Source organism: Thermobia domestica, chromosome 2, assembly GCF_964235325.1.
Source record: "Thermobia domestica chromosome 2, izTheDome1.hap1.1, whole genome shotgun sequence".
Lineage (NCBI taxonomy): Eukaryota > Metazoa > Arthropoda > Insecta > Zygentoma > Lepismatidae > Thermobia > Thermobia domestica.
Genome location: NC_137455.1, coordinates 354,309,212 through 354,329,619, shown reverse-complemented (window position 1 = coordinate 354,329,619; position 20,408 = coordinate 354,309,212). Strand labels below are relative to the sequence as shown.

The 20,408-nt window shown below is 35.1% G+C and overlaps 2 protein-coding genes across 2 annotated transcripts in view; both read left to right on the top strand.

The window, feature by feature from the left end:
• Positions 1 to 20,408, top strand: part of LOC145678784 (angiotensin-converting enzyme-like) — a 75,567-nt gene that overhangs the window by 7,654 nt on the left and 47,505 nt on the right. Inside the window, exons 2-4 of the mRNA XM_081749287.1 lie at positions 9,663 to 9,890; positions 12,325 to 12,483; positions 15,792 to 15,885. Coding sequence (XP_081605413.1) covers positions 9,687 to 9,890; positions 12,325 to 12,483; positions 15,792 to 15,885 — 457 coding nt within the window. The 5' untranslated portion in view covers positions 9,663 to 9,686. The remainder of the gene's footprint in view (positions 1 to 9,662; positions 9,891 to 12,324; positions 12,484 to 15,791; positions 15,886 to 20,408) is intronic.
• On the top strand, positions 2,723 to 3,673 carry LOC145679587 (E3 SUMO-protein ligase KIAA1586-like). The gene has a single exon (XM_081750164.1). It carries the CDS (start codon positions 2,723 to 2,725, stop codon positions 3,671 to 3,673), a length of 951 nt encoding a protein of 316 aa, XP_081606290.1.

Here is a 20,408-nt window from a genome sequence, read left to right as displayed (position 1 = left end):
GATAGATAGATATAATGAAATCATAAACCTATGCGTGTGTATTATTTTTGAACATTTATGTTCATGTAACTAATCTTAAACATTAAAGTGCATGTCTGTAGTACCATTTACGTACAGCCGTCATAATGGAGAAACAACGAATTATATTGTCATTTTATGCTCCCAGCACTAAACAACAGTAACTGAGACCACCAAATAGACAGCAAATGAAGGCAGTTCATCGCTTAAGGTAAACATTTCTGATGAAGTGAATACCGATATAGAAGTCCCACCAGCAGAAAAACGTGCTAAATGTGATGCTAATAGTATCGTTTTTACAGAGTCGGGAAACAAGAGTAGTGCAATGTCGGTGGTTGTGTTGAATTATCTCGTTTTAATAACTGAAAGAAGAGCAGACCGTGGTTGGCAATAAACAAAACGAAATTAATTAGTTATTTGTTCCGTATGCAGTGAAATTGATCTCTTAATGTAGATAGTATGGAACGCGTACGTATGGACAATGAGTTTATAGATAGATACACGTATTTTTTAAAAAAAATCTTGATAGGCCATCTCGTTCAGCTTCTATAGGCGTTTGTTTTTGATGAATCGAAAATGCTGACGTCACCCGTAGGATACCGAGGAACTCAATGTAAGTCAGCAACCACTCCCTTGTGCGTAACTGATACACTTTTAATAGTACAGTGGATTTAATAGATTGTTTTGGGTTTGTTAGCATTCTTGCTTTGTGTAGAATTCTTGAGGGACGTTTTTGTTAGTTGTTTTTCCTATAGCATTAGTATAAAAAAATAGAGAGAGATGTTCAATTATTAATGAAATGTTAAGATTTCGTTAATTCAGAAGCATTGATTTCAATAATGAAGATATTGTCTTACTAAGTTTGTCTTATTCCAATACAGACCGTCTAAACTTGTATCACAACATTACCATATTCACTATTTATGGTCGTGTGATCCATTTCAGAACAATAGTAAGTAATTATCGTTGCAGGTCAACGAGTATTCACTGATGAACTTTCAAGAGTTATAGCTTTTTGGGTGTCTTACTATTTTAAGACGAAAGATTGTCACTACGCTTAAATCAACTACAACGCGAAAAATTTGAAGGAAAATAGATACCAATCATAAGTAAATTGAAGAGTTACTCCTCAAAAACATTTGGAAAGGGTCGATAAACAAATCCAGTTAATGAAAAAATTGAATGGAGCTACTTACTTCTTGGTCGAGACTGAATATACAATGTTCATAAACTAATATCAAGACAAGAATATCTCTAAAAAATTAAATACACATCTATTCGTAAGAAAAATGAGGCATAAAACAACTAGCTGTAGCAAGCTAAATTGATTTTTCTACTATTTGTTATTCTGATTAAATTGTATGATAAAAAAATTGACGTGTTTCTAGTGAGAAACATCATAACACCGATTGGTATATTTAAGGTATATTATATTAAATTGAAAATATATGTATTATTCATGCATTAATTAATTAGAGATACGGGTGAGAGTTAGCGATAGAATGATCAAAGCATTAAGTCCAGAGCATTCAGCACGAGTGACACGCGTACAGCTATTCTCCGTTTTTTCTCTCTTCACTTCATGAATTACAAAATTGCAACGTATAGCAAAGGGTAATATTTTTTTAATTTATTATTTATTTGTTTTTATTTTATTGTTATTTTTTAGATAATTACTCATTCTATATTTGATCTTCATATAATTTTAACTGTTTGTAAGAAACTATCAAATATATTAATTTAGAAAAAAATTCAATAAAAATCAGTACATATAATATCGGAACTAATCGCAGCACCAAATCTCAAGTTCAAAGATCATTATTGTGCATACGCTTCATTTTACAGAAAAAAGCTAATAATCTTAGAGCTTTTAGTTACAAAATTTCACGTTTTTATTGTATCTTATTAAGGTAGAAAGATGTTGCTTGTTAGCGTTATTTTGTCACTCGTTGATACAAGATAGAAGTGATATTCATTCTGTCGCTCATTTTAGATGTAAATTTGGGCGTGATTTTGTGTAAATCCTTCTGATTGGCTTTTCAATATATATATAAATGTTATTGCTTGTGAATCAGCAATTTTGGTTGGTTGGTGCTTCTGCAACTAATCTCAAGAAACTTAATGACAAAATTGGTGATCATGGAAGATGCAAGTCCCACCTCAAGTGCATGGAAATAATGGATAATCGGAAGAAACAGCACATTGAGGAATCCATACAAAAAAAAAAAAAAAAAAAGCACGAGTCTAAAGCAACTCCAAAATGAAGAAAATTAGAACAACAGCAGCACTCATGCGTACTGCATATATGATTGCTAAAGAAAATCTGTCTTTCTTGACACATTCTTCTTTGGTTGAACTTCAGAGATTAAATGGGGTTTCCGTGGGAAATATGTCATACTCCGATCATGCCTTGATAATGTTTATTATCGAGGAAATGAAAAAAAATCTTGCTCTGTTTATTGTGGAGTCAGGAGAAAATTTTAGTATTTTAATTGATGAAAGTACAACATCTAATAAATCTTGTATGATAATTTATTTTCATGTAGTTTTTGAAGGTGTTGCGAGTAATTATTTTTTATTGAAATTGTAGAACTTGACAACACTACAGTAGAAGCTATATTAGGAAGCTTGTTAGAGACTTTATCTAACCATTGCATACGTTCTGAAGAATCACCTTGTTGGCTTAGCAACAGATAGAGCGGCAATGATGCAGAGTTGTTACAGTGGAGTAGCAACAAGATTACGTGAACTGTTAAACAACGACTTAATTGTGGTTCTCTGTATGAATCATAAACTTCAGCTTACAGTTCAAGATGTGATTAAATCTGTCTCTGATGTGTATCATATGCAAGCATTTATGGATGCTTTATATTCAGTGTTTTCTCATAGCTCAAGAAACCAGGGACTAGGCCTACTTAAACAATTATCAGACGAACTATCAACAAATATTCTGAAATTGAGTCGTGTGTTTGGAGTACATTGGATTGCATCTTCATTCAATTCTGTGCGGTCACTGTGGGAAAGTTACATTGCATTGTGCAGTCTTTTGACTAAATGTAGTAAAGATACATCCCGTCCGGCGCGTGAGAGATCGAAATTCCAGGGTTTAGTAAAGAAGCTAACCAGCTGGTTATTCATCAGGGAATTTATATTAATCTATGATGTTCTTGAAATTTTGAAAGGTCTTTTGCTCTATTTGCAGAACAGAAGTGCATCTGCAGTTGAAGCCAAACGAGAAATCGATTTGGTATATCAAACAATTTGCGCGTTAAAGACTGTTGATCCCCCGAGATCAAGAAATGCTCTTAATGAATTAGAGCAAAGAAACACATTCAAAGGAGTGTCCATCACTAAGCCCACTGCTAGTGATAAAACAAAATGTGACACTTTCCGATTGAAATTTCTTCAATCCCTTTTAGACAACATAAACTCCCGTTTTCCAAATAAATACTTTTTCGGTGATGTTTCAGTGTTAAAGCCTGCTTCTTGGCCTGTTGATCAAAATGAACTAGTGTTCTTCGTAGACGATACCATTACTCGATTATCCAAATTGTTGAAACAGTCAGTGAATGGTGTTTCCTTCGTAGTGAAAGAATTTCGTTTGTACAAGAACAATCCTTCTTATATGCCTTCTTATATGTGTTCAGAAACTTAAGAAAGCTGTGGAACTAATAGGCCTACCGATATCAACTGCAGAATGTGAACGTGAGTTTAGTGATATAAATCAAACATTGAATGATCTGAAGAATCGTATGCAGATTGTAACACTTAGCAAGCTCCTTTTTGTATCTATAAATGGTCCACCTTTGCGTTTCTTTAATGCCGAAAAATATGCAACAATGTGGATAAAATTGAAGCTTTACAGTGCTACAGACAATCCTACCGAGAAAGCAAGAAATGTCGAAGAATGTTCACATGCATCTTGCCTTTAAGAAAAGACTTTAATTTATTGTATGTACGTACTTTTTGTATTACTCTATCTTTACTACATTTTCAGTTATTGTTTCGTTAGTTTGGTTTAGCTAGAGTTTGAATTTGTAGTGTGCTTGGGGAAAAGGAGATACACACCGCAGAACAGTATATTCCAGAACCCAACCGAATAGAAGTAGAATATGCTATAAAGAAATTAAAGAAACATAAATCTCTGAGTGTAGATGAAATTCCGGTTGAGTTAATTTTAGCTGGAGGCGAAAAATTGCGGAACAAGATACACAAACTCATTCTCCTCACCTACAACAAGGAAAAATTGCCAAAAGAGTGGAAAGAATAATTGTTCCAATTCACAAGAAAGGCGACAAAACTGACTGTAATAATTATCGAGGCATTTCTCTTCTGTCAACATCCTATAATATCCTTTCAAATATTTTTCTATTAGCAAGATTGACCCCATACGCAGATGAAATTATTGGAGATTATCAGTGCGGATTTAGACGAAATCGATCAACTATCGACCAAATATTTACCATTCGCCAAATACTCGAAAAAAGTGGGAATACAATACCCCGGTACATCAACTATTCGTTGATTTTAGAAAGGCGTATGACTCGGTTAGGAGAGAAACATTATACAACGTTCTTACAGTACTTGGAATACCGAGAAAGCTAATTAGATTAATTAAGATATGTTTAAATGAATCCCAAAGTAAAGTCCGGATAGGAAAATGTTTGTCCACGAGCTTTCACGTCGAAAATGGCCTGAAACAAGCAGATGCGTTGTCGCCATTATTATTTAACTTTGTTCTGGAATACGCTATAAGGAAAATCAAAGATTGCAACCAGGGCCTAGAGTTGAACGGTATTCACCAGGTTATGGCATTTGCCGATGATGTAAATTTAATAGGAAATGATAGGAGAACAATAGAGATAAATGCAGAGATCTTATTAAACGCTTGCAGGGACATGGGTTTAGAAAAAAATGCAGAGAAAACTAAATACATGAAAGTGCGTCGGGACCGGAATACAGCAAATTATGAATGCGTTAAAATATGAAATAATAGCCTACTTTTGATAAAGTGGATAGTTTCAAATATGTAGGATCAATATTAACAGAGGAAAATCATATTCACGAAGAAATTAAATGTCGACTAAAAGCAGGGAATTCGTGTTATTATTCGGTTAAAAATCTCTTGTCGTCGCGAATTCTGTCGGGGAATTTGAAGCTTAAAATATACAAAACGATAATCATGCCTGTTGTTCTGTATGGTTGTGAAACATGGTCACTTACTCTGAGGGAAGAACATAGACTGAAAGTATTTGAGAACAAGATCCTGAGACGAATATTTGGACCCAAGAGGAACGGGAATGGGGAATGGCGGAAACTTCATAACGAGGAACTACATAAGTTATATGGTTTACCCAACATTGTTAGGGTCGTCAAGTCTAGGAGGCTTAGGTGGGCGGGTCATGCAGCTAGAATGGAAGAAAGTAGAAACGCTTTCAAAGTCGTGACTGGAAGACCAATCGGAAAACGACCATTAGGAAGACCTAGGCGCCGCAGAGATTGGAATACAAAGTAGAAACTGAATACAGTTAGCTAAGGATAGAAGTGAGTGGAGAGCTTTTGTGAACGCGGCATTGAACCTCCGGGTTCCATAGGTCATAGAGTTAGTTAGTTAGAGTTTGAATTTGAACATAAAATATTACTCTGATTAGAGGAGGCTCCAGGAAATATTTTTGGCCATCTCACAACTTTGAAGCCCCACTGCCCCTAATGTGTATGCAAATGTACTACACAATGTGATCCACCCATCCCCCCACTGGTAAATTAACAAATCGAACCCTGCTCATGATGGCCCTCTTAACGTTACACAACAAGTATTTAAATAATACAGCCTTACAAAGGTGTGTGATCACGGCGGACAGGATGTGTTCTGCAACATGCTCCCATACTGCTTACAAGCTAGATAATGAGTTGTTGTATAGAATTCCATTCCTCCGAACAGAGAAATTGATAAATGCTAGTAGTCCTTGGTGCATCTGGAAGAGCTACAACATGTCTTCCTGTAGCATCCCACATGTGCTCGATGGAATTCAAGTCGAGGGAGCAGGTAGGTGAGTTCATTCGCCAAATACTCTCTCGCTCCAAGATGTAGTTGTGCTTTATCATCCAGAAAGATGAAGCACGGAGCGATTGCACCTCTGAGAAGACGCATATGGGGGATAGAGTTCAATGTCATAAGACGATGATCGGTGAGTGTACCGAGGTCTGTATGCACATGAAACATTATGTCTCCCTACTCACAAACATCTAGACCACAAAATAGTGTTCCTGGTTCATTATGTGTTTTAATCTCTTACCAGATGGATCTACGTACAGGATCAGTATTCTGACTGAATTTTCTCTCATAAAGAACCCGGCCTTACTTCTCCTCGGTGCAGTACTGATGTTCTTGGCACCGCTGCAAACGGTGCCGCCAATATATGGATGCAGTGATTTATCCAGAATTTTGAACTTAGGGAGGGTGCAATCTTGCATTAATGTCTTGAATTGAATTGGGTGATTGAATTGGGTTTTCTTCCTCAGCCAATGCCAATTAGCGTCGACTTTCTCATGCTTGGTGCGACATCGAGATGAAATCGTTGGAAATCGATTGATCAAACGTTGTTGTAACCATCACAGCCGTGTAAAGGTTGATTTCCATTCAATCTTGCGTTGCGTGCTTTGCTTGATAATTTACCTTGTCGAAAGTAAGTTGTTTTATTCTATTGGCACTTAAAAACAAGAATTCAAAATCTTTTAAAAACCAAAATAGTAAGATTTTTAATGATGTCTTCCTGTTCTGCCTAAACGTCCTCCAGCACTTTGCAGAAAATATTTTAAATGATCTTATTTTTAGGCAGAAAGGGAATTCCCGTTCTGCCTAACCTTTCGAGGCGAGGAATTCTGCCCATGGAGGGATTTCATCAAGAGAATTTTTCGTTAGTTAATTGTAACAGATTCTGTAAGAAGAATAACTATTTCTTTTAGTTTTATCATGAATTTTAGATGTTATTCTACTTTTTCTTCTCGGAAAAATTACTAGATACAGTTTTGTTATTAACAGTGTTATTCACATCTATTTCAGTAAGAATGAATGCGATAAAAAAAAGAAAGAAACTACCTGTAGAGAAATGGAAAATTGATTGACTCAGTTGCAAGAAAGCCGTTTGATATTGTAGCTGAAACGAAGATAAAACAAACTTACTTCGGTCTAGTATCAAGTCATTTCATAACAAAATTTTATTAATTTTTCCAGTAGTTCACCTCCAACATGTTAAGGCTCGCAGTCAGTGGCGGCTTTAGGATTTTAATTTTGGGTACGCTCGCTCCCTCACGTATGGATACATATGCAGATTTGATTGATTAATGACAATAGGAAATTACTTTTACAGTAGTGGTTGATGCTGTTTATGAAATAATTATCTACCATTAATATAAAAAATTGAAAATATATTTACTCTTTATTGTATCTTTTAGTGTTTATATATTTTTCAAAATTTTTGGGTAGACCCGTGCCTACCCGGCCTACCCGCTAAAACCGTCGCTGCTCGCAGTACGTAAAAGGTGCCACAGTTCACATCCTCAAGATAGGCTTATCCACATATTAAGCAAACAATGCAAAAGGATGCGTAAGACGGCCCTTATCTCCGATATCTGACCTTTTGATTTGATTGAAACTACAAAAAACATACAAGTATTTCAATATTGATATTGATATTTTGTGTTGCTGCTATTAACATTGACAATATAAATATGAAAATAGAAGTATATATATGATACCACTGCATATAGTGTAGGATTATGTATATAAGACAAATCAGCTGATAAGGTGATGCCGGAAAAGGAGTTGTGATGTAGAACACTAACATCCTTCTTAAGAGTGAGTGAGTTTTACGTCCCACGGTTATGCCGGTTAGGCTAAAGGAGAGATCCTTCTTAAGAGTCGCCTTATGCATCCTCTTGCATTGTTTACTTAGTATATGGCCAAACATGTCCTGAGGATGTGAACTGTGGCATCTTAGCATGTTAGAAATGTAGTGTTCTAAGAGTAAGTAACATCTAATCTCTCTTGACCTGTATTCAGACCGGAAGTACAGAAATCAACCACTTTCAGCTTTAGTGCTGATAACTATAGAGTAAAATCTCTAATGGATACGGAGAAGCTTTTTCTGTAATCAATTTAGCGTCCCCAGAATATATTCCATCCTCACCCTAATCTCTCTGCCAAAATCGGAAGTGGTAGAATGGACTACCATTTTCAGATACAATACTAGTTGAAAAATTTACACGCCTCATACACCTTCACATTGTGTACACGTAAGACTACTACTTGTTTGTCTCAACCTACCAACAACTATTACTAACACTACTACAATTATTACTATTATTAATTTTACTAATCCTATGATTACTATTCACTTTGAAACAAGAGTTCAGGCTGTCTCGCGTCTAAAAATGTTTCTTGAAATTGGTATCTCATCTTGAAAAGTGTACTTGTTTCTGTTGGAAGTGCCCTGTCTGCTCTTCTCGTCTTGAAAAGTGTGCCTGTTTCTGTTGGAAGTGCTCTGTCTCTTCTCGTCTTGAAAAGTATACCTGTTTCTGTTGGAAGTGCTCTGTCTCTTCTCGTCTTGAAAAGTGTGCCTGTTTCTGTTGGAAATGCTCTGTCTCTTCTCGTCTTGAAAAGTATACCTGTTTCTGTTGGAAGTGCTCTGTCTCTTCTCGTCTTGAAAAGTGTGCTTGTTTCTGTTGGAAATGCTCTGCATTTCTCGTCTTGAAAAGTATACCTGTTTCTGTTGGAAGTGCTCTGTCTCTTCTCGTCTTGAAAAGTGTGCCTGTTTCTGTTGGAAGTGCTCTGTCTCTTCTCGTCTTAAAAAGTGTGCCTGTTTCTGTTGGAAGTACTCTGTCACTTCTCGTCTTGAAAAGTGTGCCTGTTTCTGTTGGAAGTGCTCTGTCTCTTCTCGTCTTGAAAAGTGTGCCTGTTTCTGTTGGAAGTGCTCTGTCGCCGTCGTCTTGTGTACAACCACACACACAATCTTATTGTACCAGTCGTATACAATTATTAGCTCTATTTTTACACCATGTATTTACTATATTCTGGTCTCACTGCAGCAAGCAATTATCCTATTATCCTAGTTTGAATGTACGATTTTCTGCGGGAGATCATTTTTAAATAAAGAAAATGAAAGAAGTCTTAAGGGTGACCCATGTGATACCTTGATGTATAGCCTGTAGGTTTGATTTTTACTCTGGATATTCTTTCATAGCTTCAATTATGTAGGGTATGCTCCCATTGTATCAGCTTCGTACGCCATTATTTTTGGTTTTCTAGACCAGAGATCTCGACCTTTTAAATTACTTGCCACAATATGCTGGATTACCACAGAAAAATATGGGCCTATGGTTACACCAATACTGAATCTAGCACTACGTGTAACAAAGGAAAGCATACTACATAGTATCACCTTCTAGTGCTAGTATCACTACTACTACTACTACTACTACTACTACTACTACTACTACTACTACAACTACTACTACTACTACTACTACTACTACTACTACTACTAATAATAATAATAATAATAATAATAATAATAATAATAATAATAATAATAATAATATTTAAACTGATATTTCAATTTTAACTGTTAATATTTCTGTTTTAGTCTATTGGAGAAGAAAGTTGAACAATGGATTGGACAACAAAATGGATTCTGAAATGTTTCCTTATAATGTGGGTACTGATCAGCATCTTAGCTGACCTTCAAGAAGAGAAGGAGGCCAGAAAATTCTTGGCAGAGTTGGAGCCGAAGTCTTTACGGAAATACTATGAGGCGGTCCTAGCTGAGTGGGACTATGCCACGAACATAACAGAGGAGAATAAACAGAAAAAGGTAATGATGTTTGTTGTAGCTAATAGATTCCGTATTTACGCTATATTGTGTATTAAATAATGGCATTTGAGAGGCGGGTAAGGACAGCTTTATAATATTTATTTATTTATTTATTTATATCATAAGGACAACACAACAGGCTTAATGCCCAGTTATAGTGTTGTATACAGAATTATTTAACATACACTATTATACATACATTATATACATACACAAATATACGTTATCTAATTATACATAAGTTATTGCATGATAATTCTTTTGAACTTGTTCTCTGACATACTAAACACATCTATTACATGAAGTCTAATCATTTCATTATATGAAGCACACATTCTCCACAGAGGAGACTTACGTAATATTTTTGTTCTTGCTTTTTTACAACAGAATGTTCCAGCGTTTGCTATTCTAGTCTTACCTGTTGGGACACGTAATAATACTTCTGAAACTAATTCTGGACAACTAATTTTACCATTTAATAATTTATGTAAGAACAACAAATCAAAAACACATCTCCTTTTTTCTAATGTTTGAAAATTAAAATTCCTTACTAAGTCTTCATAGGGGACATACTTTGGATGCATGTAATAGCGTGTAATATAGATTTCAGAAGGTGGCTTTGGGGGAAATTCTACGCTCGTAGCTACGAAATCCTCTCCTGGGGCCATATCTCTATTGTTCTCAAAGTTCCTCCCAGTATATTCGTAGTACTGCATTTCATTCCAAGTATATCTATGGATATCCACCTCCCCCAAGAAAAATCCTTTGAAATAATCATTAATAGCATGTCGATGGAACTACAAACGATGCTGGATGTATACTCGTTTTCCAAATTTTATGTACGCTCATTATATTGTTTGAAAATACGTTCTTTAAATCTCAATATGTAATAATCATATTTCAATTAACCTTGAAAATACGTAGCCTGGAACACGTAATACCTTTCGAGGTACTTTTCGTGCAAGTTTGTGAACCTGAGACCTCACTGGGGACACCCGAATGTAGTGAAAATTTCAGGAACTTTGTGGTTCCAATTTCTCCTAAATTTATGGGTTTATATTACATGCATATGGTAAGCCTATAGTTCGAAACCTGATTCATTGTAAATGCAATTATGTACGAGCCATGAATCTAAAATGATTAGTTTACGAGCAGCATCTTCTTAACCCATTTCAATTTATTCATTTACTGTTTTAACCTTTAAAAGTCAAAATTTTACATTTATCGCTCGAAAATATTTCTTTATTTTCATAATTTGCTAACTTTATTTTGAATGAAACTTGGCAAATGTGTAGCCTAGAACATGTAATATTTTTCGAGGTGTCTTTACTGTAGCTGTCTGAACTGGAGCTAAGGCAAGGGTGGAAAATATATTCAGGAAAAAAAAATATTTTGGTAGAATTTCGGCTATCTCTTGCGCATCATATCGTTAGCAAACCTTATTCATTATAAAGTCAGGGGCCGCGGTGGCTCAGTGGTAGAGCGTTCACCTCTGGTGCTTGGGATTCCTGGTTCGATCCCAGCTCGCACCGCGTGGACTTTGTGGTGGACAAACACCGTGCTCGTTGGTTTTCTCGGGGTTCTCCCGTTTCCTCCGATTTTCTTCATTCCACCATTTCATTCATTTCTCATAATCACCGTCTCCTTTAGCCTAACCGTGGGACGTAAAACTTAAAGATTTTTTATTTGAAAATTTCTGAGGGATTGATGTTGGTCGCAGGTGAGTGAACCTCCCACCAGCCACCCCTTAGCTAAAGGCCTGAAACAAGAACATCGTAAACGGAAGTCTATAATTTCGTTTTTTTAAAAAAATACGACACTTAAAAGTGTGGCATTGGTATATTTAGAACACAGTAGTATGGAAATTTCGTCGTTTAAAACAACGAGAAAATTTCAGGGAACCTGTATTAAGGCGTGATTTCAGATCTCCCCCCTCTCGGAACGTCATTTGATTATACAGGTGCTGAAAGTAGTGCTGAATCCGACATTGAGCATGTATAAAAAATATGGCTCCGAGGGGATTTTTAATTTAATTTTTTTTTAGACCACACGTGGGATCCCTAACTAGCTACCACCAAAAATCATCATTGGTTGTAACAACAAACGTACTGCATACATCAACATCCCCACTGTTATAGTGTTATTAAAAGGGAGTCATGTTATAGTAAATAATTGTTATGTAACGAATGGCTGAACACACTAACAATTTAAAAGAGATAAACTCTAAGATTAGTGTAATCAGTCTTGTTTTACTGTTTACTTGTTTATTACTTACCTTATCATGTTCATTGGTTGGAGATTTAGGCATGAATTCAATGTCCTGGAAGGAATTTAATTTACGGCCTGTAAAGTGTGTTTATTACATCTTACAACTTGCTGATAATTAATTTTTAAGTACAATAAACAAAAATGTACTTTTTATTTTATTTTCCAGTTACAAGTATCTAAAGAATACTCGAAATTTGAGAAGGAGCGTTGGGAAAAAGTAATCCAGTTTAATTGGAAATCATTTGAAGATGAGTACCTGAAACGACAATTTAAAATATTGTCAGTCCTTGGCACTTCCGCTTTATGTGAGGATAAATATCAAAGGGTAAGATAAATTAACACATAAATCTAGCATTTTTGGTGATTATTGTTATTCTAGTCTCATTCTATTCTAGTTGCTTTTACTCCTTAGTTCCTTGCTGTCAGCTAAAATGATCACCATGAGTCGTGAAGTTTGACCTAGATTTACTGATTTTACCACCCAACAGAACGAGAAGATATGTCCTGGTCGTCAACCCGCATCCATGAAATTTTGCTAGTGTCATTTCTCACGCTATACGGAGAACATCTTCTTAGAGTACAATCAGTGGCGTATTGGGGGGGGGGCTTCCGGGCTTAAGCCCCCCCCCCGAAATCTTACTTACTATAGTAAAGTATATGAAATATCTTGCAGAATTTTCACATTTTCAGGCAAAGCCCTCCCCGAAAGTTAGCAAAGCTCCCCCCCGAAAGAAAATCGTAAATACGCCACTGAGTGCAATGTTGCTGGATTGCCGCTAAGTTTTGTTTTGTTGCTATTATTATTGTCGTTTATGCTATTATTGTTGTTACTGTTGAATTCTAATAAATGTTAGTGTTCGTGATATCGTTCTTTAATTTTTTTTTTTTTCGCTCGTTTTCCATGTCTTTTAAGTTTAGAAACATTTTGCACTTCTGCTTGTTTCACTTTTTCTCAAGTGTGTGTTCGTTCGTGCGGAAGGCAGGTTCACGAATCGTCCCGAATTCTTCCGATGCATCACATTTAAAGAAAAACAGTTCTATGATTGGTGTATAGCTACAGCCCAGACTTCATGAGTTGTCGGTCACTTATAGTCTAATGAAACTATTTTTTTTTTTTTTTCGGAGCAAGGCCGAAGATTGTATAGTTATTACAGTATTCCCAACGCTATTCACTTCGTGCCGCTGTCAACAATTCAAACGGTTACTGTACGAAAAATTAATATTTTTATTTTAAAATTTTAGCTTTCCACATCATAATTCATATTGTAAGATTGCATTAAAATTGATAATAATACAAAATAACAAATATAAAAGAACAACTTTTAGAATTAAAATAAAGTACAGTAAAATACCAGTGTAACGAAATTTTGGGGACCTCCGAAATTAATTCGTTACAGTGAAAATTTCGTTGCACTAAAAATAAGTTATTTTTCAAGAACTCATCCACTGCAGGATCCACATATACAATTAAAGTTTTTTGGACGACCACCTATTTAAGCCTACTACCTCTCATCAGGAACGAGTTTTACTAGAATGGAATTACATTCCCATTAAAACAATGCATTAGATCTTCCTTTATGCCGACTACTTCTTTCTCTGACAGCTGCATCATCTCTTTTTGTCAAAATAGAGTGCTTTACTCTCTTCCAAACGACCAGTTTTCAACAAAATCATATATTGTATTCATCATCTCTTGTAGAGATGAAATGATGTTAATGACGTTAGCTGGTGAAGCAGGTGGTTACAAACTCTGGAAATTCCATAAAATATATTTGCTATTCTGCCAGTTTTGTAGTAGAAGAAGCACATTTTTAATATAAAGCTTCCAATATCCTAGGTAGCTTCGCAAGATTATCTCCAACTCTGCTCTTCATCGGCAAGTTATTTTGTGATGAAATAAAAGAAAGTGCATTCACATTCATTTCAATTCAATTCTAAGAATTTTCAGAAGTTGATTGACATACTCCAAAACTGGAATCAACTTTGGCATGATTTTCTTGAAGGAAAGATTGTGTTTCTTTCTTTTACTCATTATTCTATTTAGACCCAATTAGAAGGCGTTCTGTAAACTTATAAAGTTGTCAAAAACTAAAAGCAATTTTCTATGGTTGTTTTTATCTCTTTTAATTGTGATACAAGGTGGGTCAAAAATCTTTGGACGCCCTCTTACCTTGGAATCTTAGAGTTGGTAATAGAGGAGGAGTGACAACTTGTAGGGTACTTGGCGACTATCGCTGCCACCTTGTGCAAGTTCGAAATTTCAGATAAGAAAAGTGTATGTCACACATCAAGTAACACTAGTATAAGGTAAAGAATCTAAAAATGTAATTGCTTTTTACATATCACTTGCAAGTTACGAGCACTGGAAGTTTGAAAAACACATATCAACGCCACTCTACAACACATTTTGTTTCTAGTGACCATCCCTTCTAATGCACAACCTTAGTCGCCGTGTTCACTCCAACTGCACACATAAGAGAATGTCCAGCGAAATAAGGTCAAGAGCGTGCTGGACGCGTTTGTGTTGGTGCCTTATATCGCGGAGTTTCTCAGCATACATCATCTAGTTCAGATGGACTTACATATTGCCATCAAATGGTGTTGGTGATTTGGGTCACTTCTCTGACAGTCATGCATCGAGTCGTTGACTCAAACCAATGCCATAACGGGGAGAGGTCACCCCCATCGTGGAATGAAGTCAATAAGAAAGAGTGAAGTCCTTTGGGTTCAGAGGGAAGGGATGATGTGCGTTTCTGCATGAGAGACAGATACTACTTTGCGCTGCTCAAACAGTGTCGAGGAAAAATGGACCACGATGCGGATGTTTCATATGCACACCACGAAATTACCTTCGCAGGGCTATGTTTCTTACTCGAATCAATTAGTGATGAGCGCAAGAGTCTTGGTCTTGCAGCTTGTGCAAGTCTTGTATGCAAGACCAAGACCAGGAATCTAGATGCAAGACCAATCTTTTGTTCCTTTGTCAGTGGCATCTTAAATCACTTGCAATGAGATTCCGTCAATAACAATGAATTTTTTCAAAAATTTCAGTGTTCATAATGTGAAAACCCATACAAGATATAAAAGAAGCAACTACACTTTCGGATTTCTGAGTTTTTGTCAGTTTTACTTGATATGCAACATATCCATCTTTCAACTTGAAATTTCGAACTTGTATTCAAGATGGTGGCCGTGGTCACCAGGCAGTCCTATCCTACAAGTTATGGCCCCCACTACTACCATTTATCAATAGCATATTTCACGTTTTTCTCACAGGTTTCAAAACAAAAGGGTATCCCAAGACTTTTGACTCGTTCTGTATTTCCACTATAAGACACATTGTGTTATAATGGACATGAGACGAAACAATCACAACGAGACTTAGTCAAATAATTTATTATTATTATTATTATTATTATTATTATTATTATTATTATTATTATTATTATTATTATTATTATTATTATTATTATTAAGGAGTTACAATGTTTATTGTTTACAGATTTTTTACTAATATTTTCTAATGCATTATAATCTTCATTGATTTACTGTTAAATCGACCACAGACGTTTCACTAAAAAAATGCACTTTTATATTTTCTGAGAACTTACTATCCTTATAAATTCATTGCAGCTAGAAGCAATCGTTAGTGAGATGCAGACTATTTATAGCACTACGAAGATTTGTGCCTACAATTCCACAGCATGTGATCTTGCGCTGGAACCAGGTATGGCTTTTATTATACAGTAAAATCCATCTTGTTTAAGTGGATATCTCTCATATTTTTATCTCTTTATATCTCACATATTTTATCTCTCATGCTTTTCCCACATTTTGAAAATGAACTATTTCGGGAAAATTTAGATTCTATAATGTGTATATTCATTATTTTATCTATTGTCATTGTTCTTACATTAATAACTTTTTTTGTTTTTGTTTTTCTAAATATATAAAATAAAACTAAAAATAATTTTAAAATTGTTTACAATAATTGATATATGAAACGTTGCCCACAAGCAACCACGCAGATTTGAGGTATCTTTTATGCCGTGTTTCATCTCTCTCTCTCTCTCTCACACAGTTTCTGTATATTTGTTTTATTTTAATAACTTATTATAAATATACCACATTGCCTTGATCCCTAGTCTTCCGTTGCAAGCGCTGCTATCGGTTGAAGGAATTCCACTCGCTTTCTCTTGCTTAGCAACAGCTGAACCCTTATTGCCTCAACGCGTGGGTGTGTGAGCTTTAGTTCGCATTTTTGCCACGGCTCAAGATATTTTGGTAGCACAATAGCTATTTGTTCTGTGCCTTGATAGATTAGATATCTTTACAGAAAATCTGCTAATATATGTTTATACTTATAATAATTAAAATCTAACTACAGAAAAAAATGTGTTATTAACTTTGTGCCCGAGTTTCGGCAATGTATCATAGTCTTACTCAGGCGTATTTAAGATTAAATCTTAAGAATTCTAGAAAATGAGAGGACGCCAATTTTAACATCAAATTAGTTTTTCATTTTCACACATTTAAATTTTTAATTAGGTACAAAATTTCACATTTTCAATTATGTACTCGTTTTTCAATCTCTTGGCTCATGGGTAGGGTAGTTCACATCTGGTGCGTGGGTTTCTTAGTTCGATTCCCGGCCAAGTAAGTATGTGGTGGACATCATCGTGTTCGTGGGTTATCTCGGGATATAAGGTTTCCTCCCACGTTTTCATTCCATCATTCATTTGCCTTACTTATCGTCTCTCTTAGCCTAAAGAGCATAGGGTAGAATGGGGGAATTGGGTGGTGGTGGGAATTGGGCGGAAAACTTTTTAAAAATGTATATTTTGCATTTCAGTATATTTTTTATGGAATTTAAGTACACCCAGATGTTGGATGGGTAGATGTTGATCAGAAAAAAAGCTTTGATGAATTTTGAGACGGTGTTATAATGACCAAAAAACAAACAAACAAACAAAAAAAAACTGATTTGATTGAGAAATGTCATATTTGAAACCGAGTTTCAGGTTTGTGTGTGTTTTGGTTTGAGTCACAATAAATCGCGCATCTGTTAATGTTTTGAGCCAGATTTTTTACTGCTGCTTAACAACATCATAAGGATGGTGCCGTGAAGAGCAGAAATCTTGAATCCTCACTGTAAGGCAGTTAAAATTTTGTAAAAATTTGTATCTCCCAATTACCCCCAGGGGGTAATTGGACGTATGATGTGAAGGTAAATGGGTAGGATGCTTTAAGTGAACATTTTTTTTTTTTTTTGTTAGAACTCGTTTAAATGCTATGCTATCTTTGTCTTTTGTGGTGTACACTTTTGTTTCATAGTGCATTGGTCTTATTAAGCTAGTTTATTCAACTTAGGCCTCCAGTGGTCGTTGCATATGCCAATAGTGCTGATGCTGTAAATAGGACCTTTTATCAATCCAGAGTTCCAATACATGTTCTATTGTAATAGTTAATAGTTATTTAGTGTTAGTCTTATTACCTTCTCATATGTTTGCTTGAATAACGGCTGTTCTCTTGTTGTTGATTTTTTAAAATTTTATTTTTACGTTTTCGGCCAAAGTTTTAACCGCTTAACAGTCTTTATCGGATATGATACATTTTAGATTACGTTCACAGGACAATATACTATGCCAGCATTTCCCAACCTTTTTCAACTTGCGGCATACTACGGGTGTAACTTGAATTCTCGCGGCACACTCATAGATATTATTATTACTATTTGCAAATATAAAATACCTTGGTATTTTTTTTCTGTGATTACTGATCTCCTCACAGAGATGAAAGCTCGATCACTGGTTTTCCCCTATGCTATTTGATTATGCTTATTTATTTTTATTCTAATTTTAAAATAGAAAGCAATTGCAATGAAATATAGGACTCAGATTTTTTTAAAAATACGCTTTCTTTTTCGAAAACTGTATCCAGTCTTTCACTAAGAACGAAGATCACTAAATAACGAACGAACAAACAAATGTCTTGTACTTTTAACTTTGCTGTTTTAACCAAAACCGGTGCATATTATTGCAATCACACAGCTTGCGATGCGTCGAAGTCAAAACACACCTGTTGAACAAAGTGCTGTTCTGTCATTCACGTGCGAATGAGTGTTCTACGAACATTCATTTGACGCGTACCGTACAAGTGCTTCCATTTCTCGGTGTTAGTATGACTCTCAATTGAAGCGTAACATAGCAGCTAACCGTGGAAATGTGTAAGAGCCGAAATACTGTCTGCTACACAGTAATAGATGTAGAATAATATATTACAATTGCAGTAATTTTTCCATGGTAGAAATTCATAGTAATTTGAAATACAAAAATATACATTTTTTCCCTATGTCTTGCAATTTGGTTGCTATAGAATTAATAATTTTGTTTCGATTTCCTCGCGGTACACCAGTGGTTCATTCGCGACTCACCGGTTGGGAAACGCTGTACTATGCTATAAACAATAACTGGAAGGCTTGAAAAGGCATTCAAATATCTTTGCGATTTAGAAATAAGTTAACCCAAACTTAACCCACCAGTGGCAGTTTCGTGTGCTAGTAGTGCTGAGGCTGTAAATAGGACCTGTTTATCAATCCAGAGTTTCAACACCTGTTCTATTGTAATAGTTTATAGGCCTAGTTATTTAGCGTTAATCTTATTACCTTCTTCCATTTTGTTTGAATGTCAGTGCTTGTTTTTCTTGTTTTTTTGTTTTTGTTTTTGTTTTTTTTTAAAAAAACATTTTCGGCCAAAGTTTTGACCGCTTATATATATATATATATATATATATATATATATATATATATATATATATATATATATATTACGTATGTGATACATTTTGGATTAATTTTACAGGAGAATACATTATGTTATAAACAATAACTGGAGGGCTTGAAAAGGCATTCAAATATCTTTTAGATTTAGAAATAAGTTACTCCTTATTTTACGTAAACAAAGGTATAATTTGTTTCTAGGCCGCATAAAACTATTAGCTTTTAAGTGAAATACAAGTTATATACATCAAATGAAAGCTTAAGTTTTCTTTATTTACACCTAATCACCCTCACGGGTTTATGTACACCGGCAATGGTTGTAACGCTGGGGTCCCTGTATTGGAAGCCAAGTTTTGTAATGATAATGTTCTTGTCTCGGGCGCTAAGTTTTGCAACGATTGAAAATTACTAACAATGTAAGGAAAGTTTCTGCTCGGGCTGCCAAATAGAATTACTGCGTGATATTACGAATAAGCAGAGCTTACGTATTCGGGCGACGAGGAATATGAAACGTATTGTTTTCGGAATTCGACTCCTTATCTCTAACTTGCATATTTAATCAGAACTAGAATGAATAATTAAGGCACTCACGGATAAGCCTAATATGCATCAGAAAAATGAATATCTGACCTTGTACTTAAAAAGTGAATGGTATTGATGAGCGGTAACTCATCTGCCTATTACACCAATAAAAAAAATGAATGAGAGTTTGGAGAATTGAAGTTGACTCCACGGGGCTCGAACTTCAGTTCTCCAAGGTAAAAATACAGTTTTGCTAAGATGGTTTTGAACTTTTTAAAAAAGATGATATGCACAACGAAAGATGACCTAAGTCTAATCGATCCTCCCATAACGGTGTCTCCAAGGCGCTAGGAAAACAGGTGCGTAGTTAATAGTTAAGTGATTTAAACATGCGGAGCAAAAATCTCACAAGCTGCAAAGCTGAAAGAAAGATTTTTCGCTAATGGCTTGTTCAGTTGGCTACACTGACTATCACTCTGTCACCGAAGAGTGTGGAGATAGCAAAAATAGTTTAAAAGCAACAAACAAGGAAAGTTTAATTTAAAGTTAAAAAAATGAGTTAATTTAGATAAAAATTTCTGATCGTCAATATAACCGTGCTTCAACTTTTTCAGTTCAGGGTAAATTGAAGTAACTTCTAGGTATGCTAATACCGGTTAAAGAAATATGCATATCTTTGAAATGATAACCACATAAATGCTTTGGTTCTAACGTCAAATAGACTTTTAATAAATTTAACGATAAATAAGGTTATATCTACAAAAATCAACAAGAAAGTTAATTTGGATTACAGAAAAAATGAATTAATTGACTTTACTGAAAATGAATCAGACTTTTGACTGTTTTGACCAAATAATATGATTTTTCTTAACACATTCTTCACTGTACAACGTAATATTCAAGTTATTCAATCTTGGCTGTAAAATTTAGCAACAATCTATTTCTGCTCA

What these genes read in the sequence shown, in the direction of transcription:
- LOC145679587 (XM_081750164.1), top strand. Translation starts at nt 2,723, where the DNA reads ATGATGCAGAGTTGTTACAGTGGAGTAGCAACAAGATTACGTGAACTG.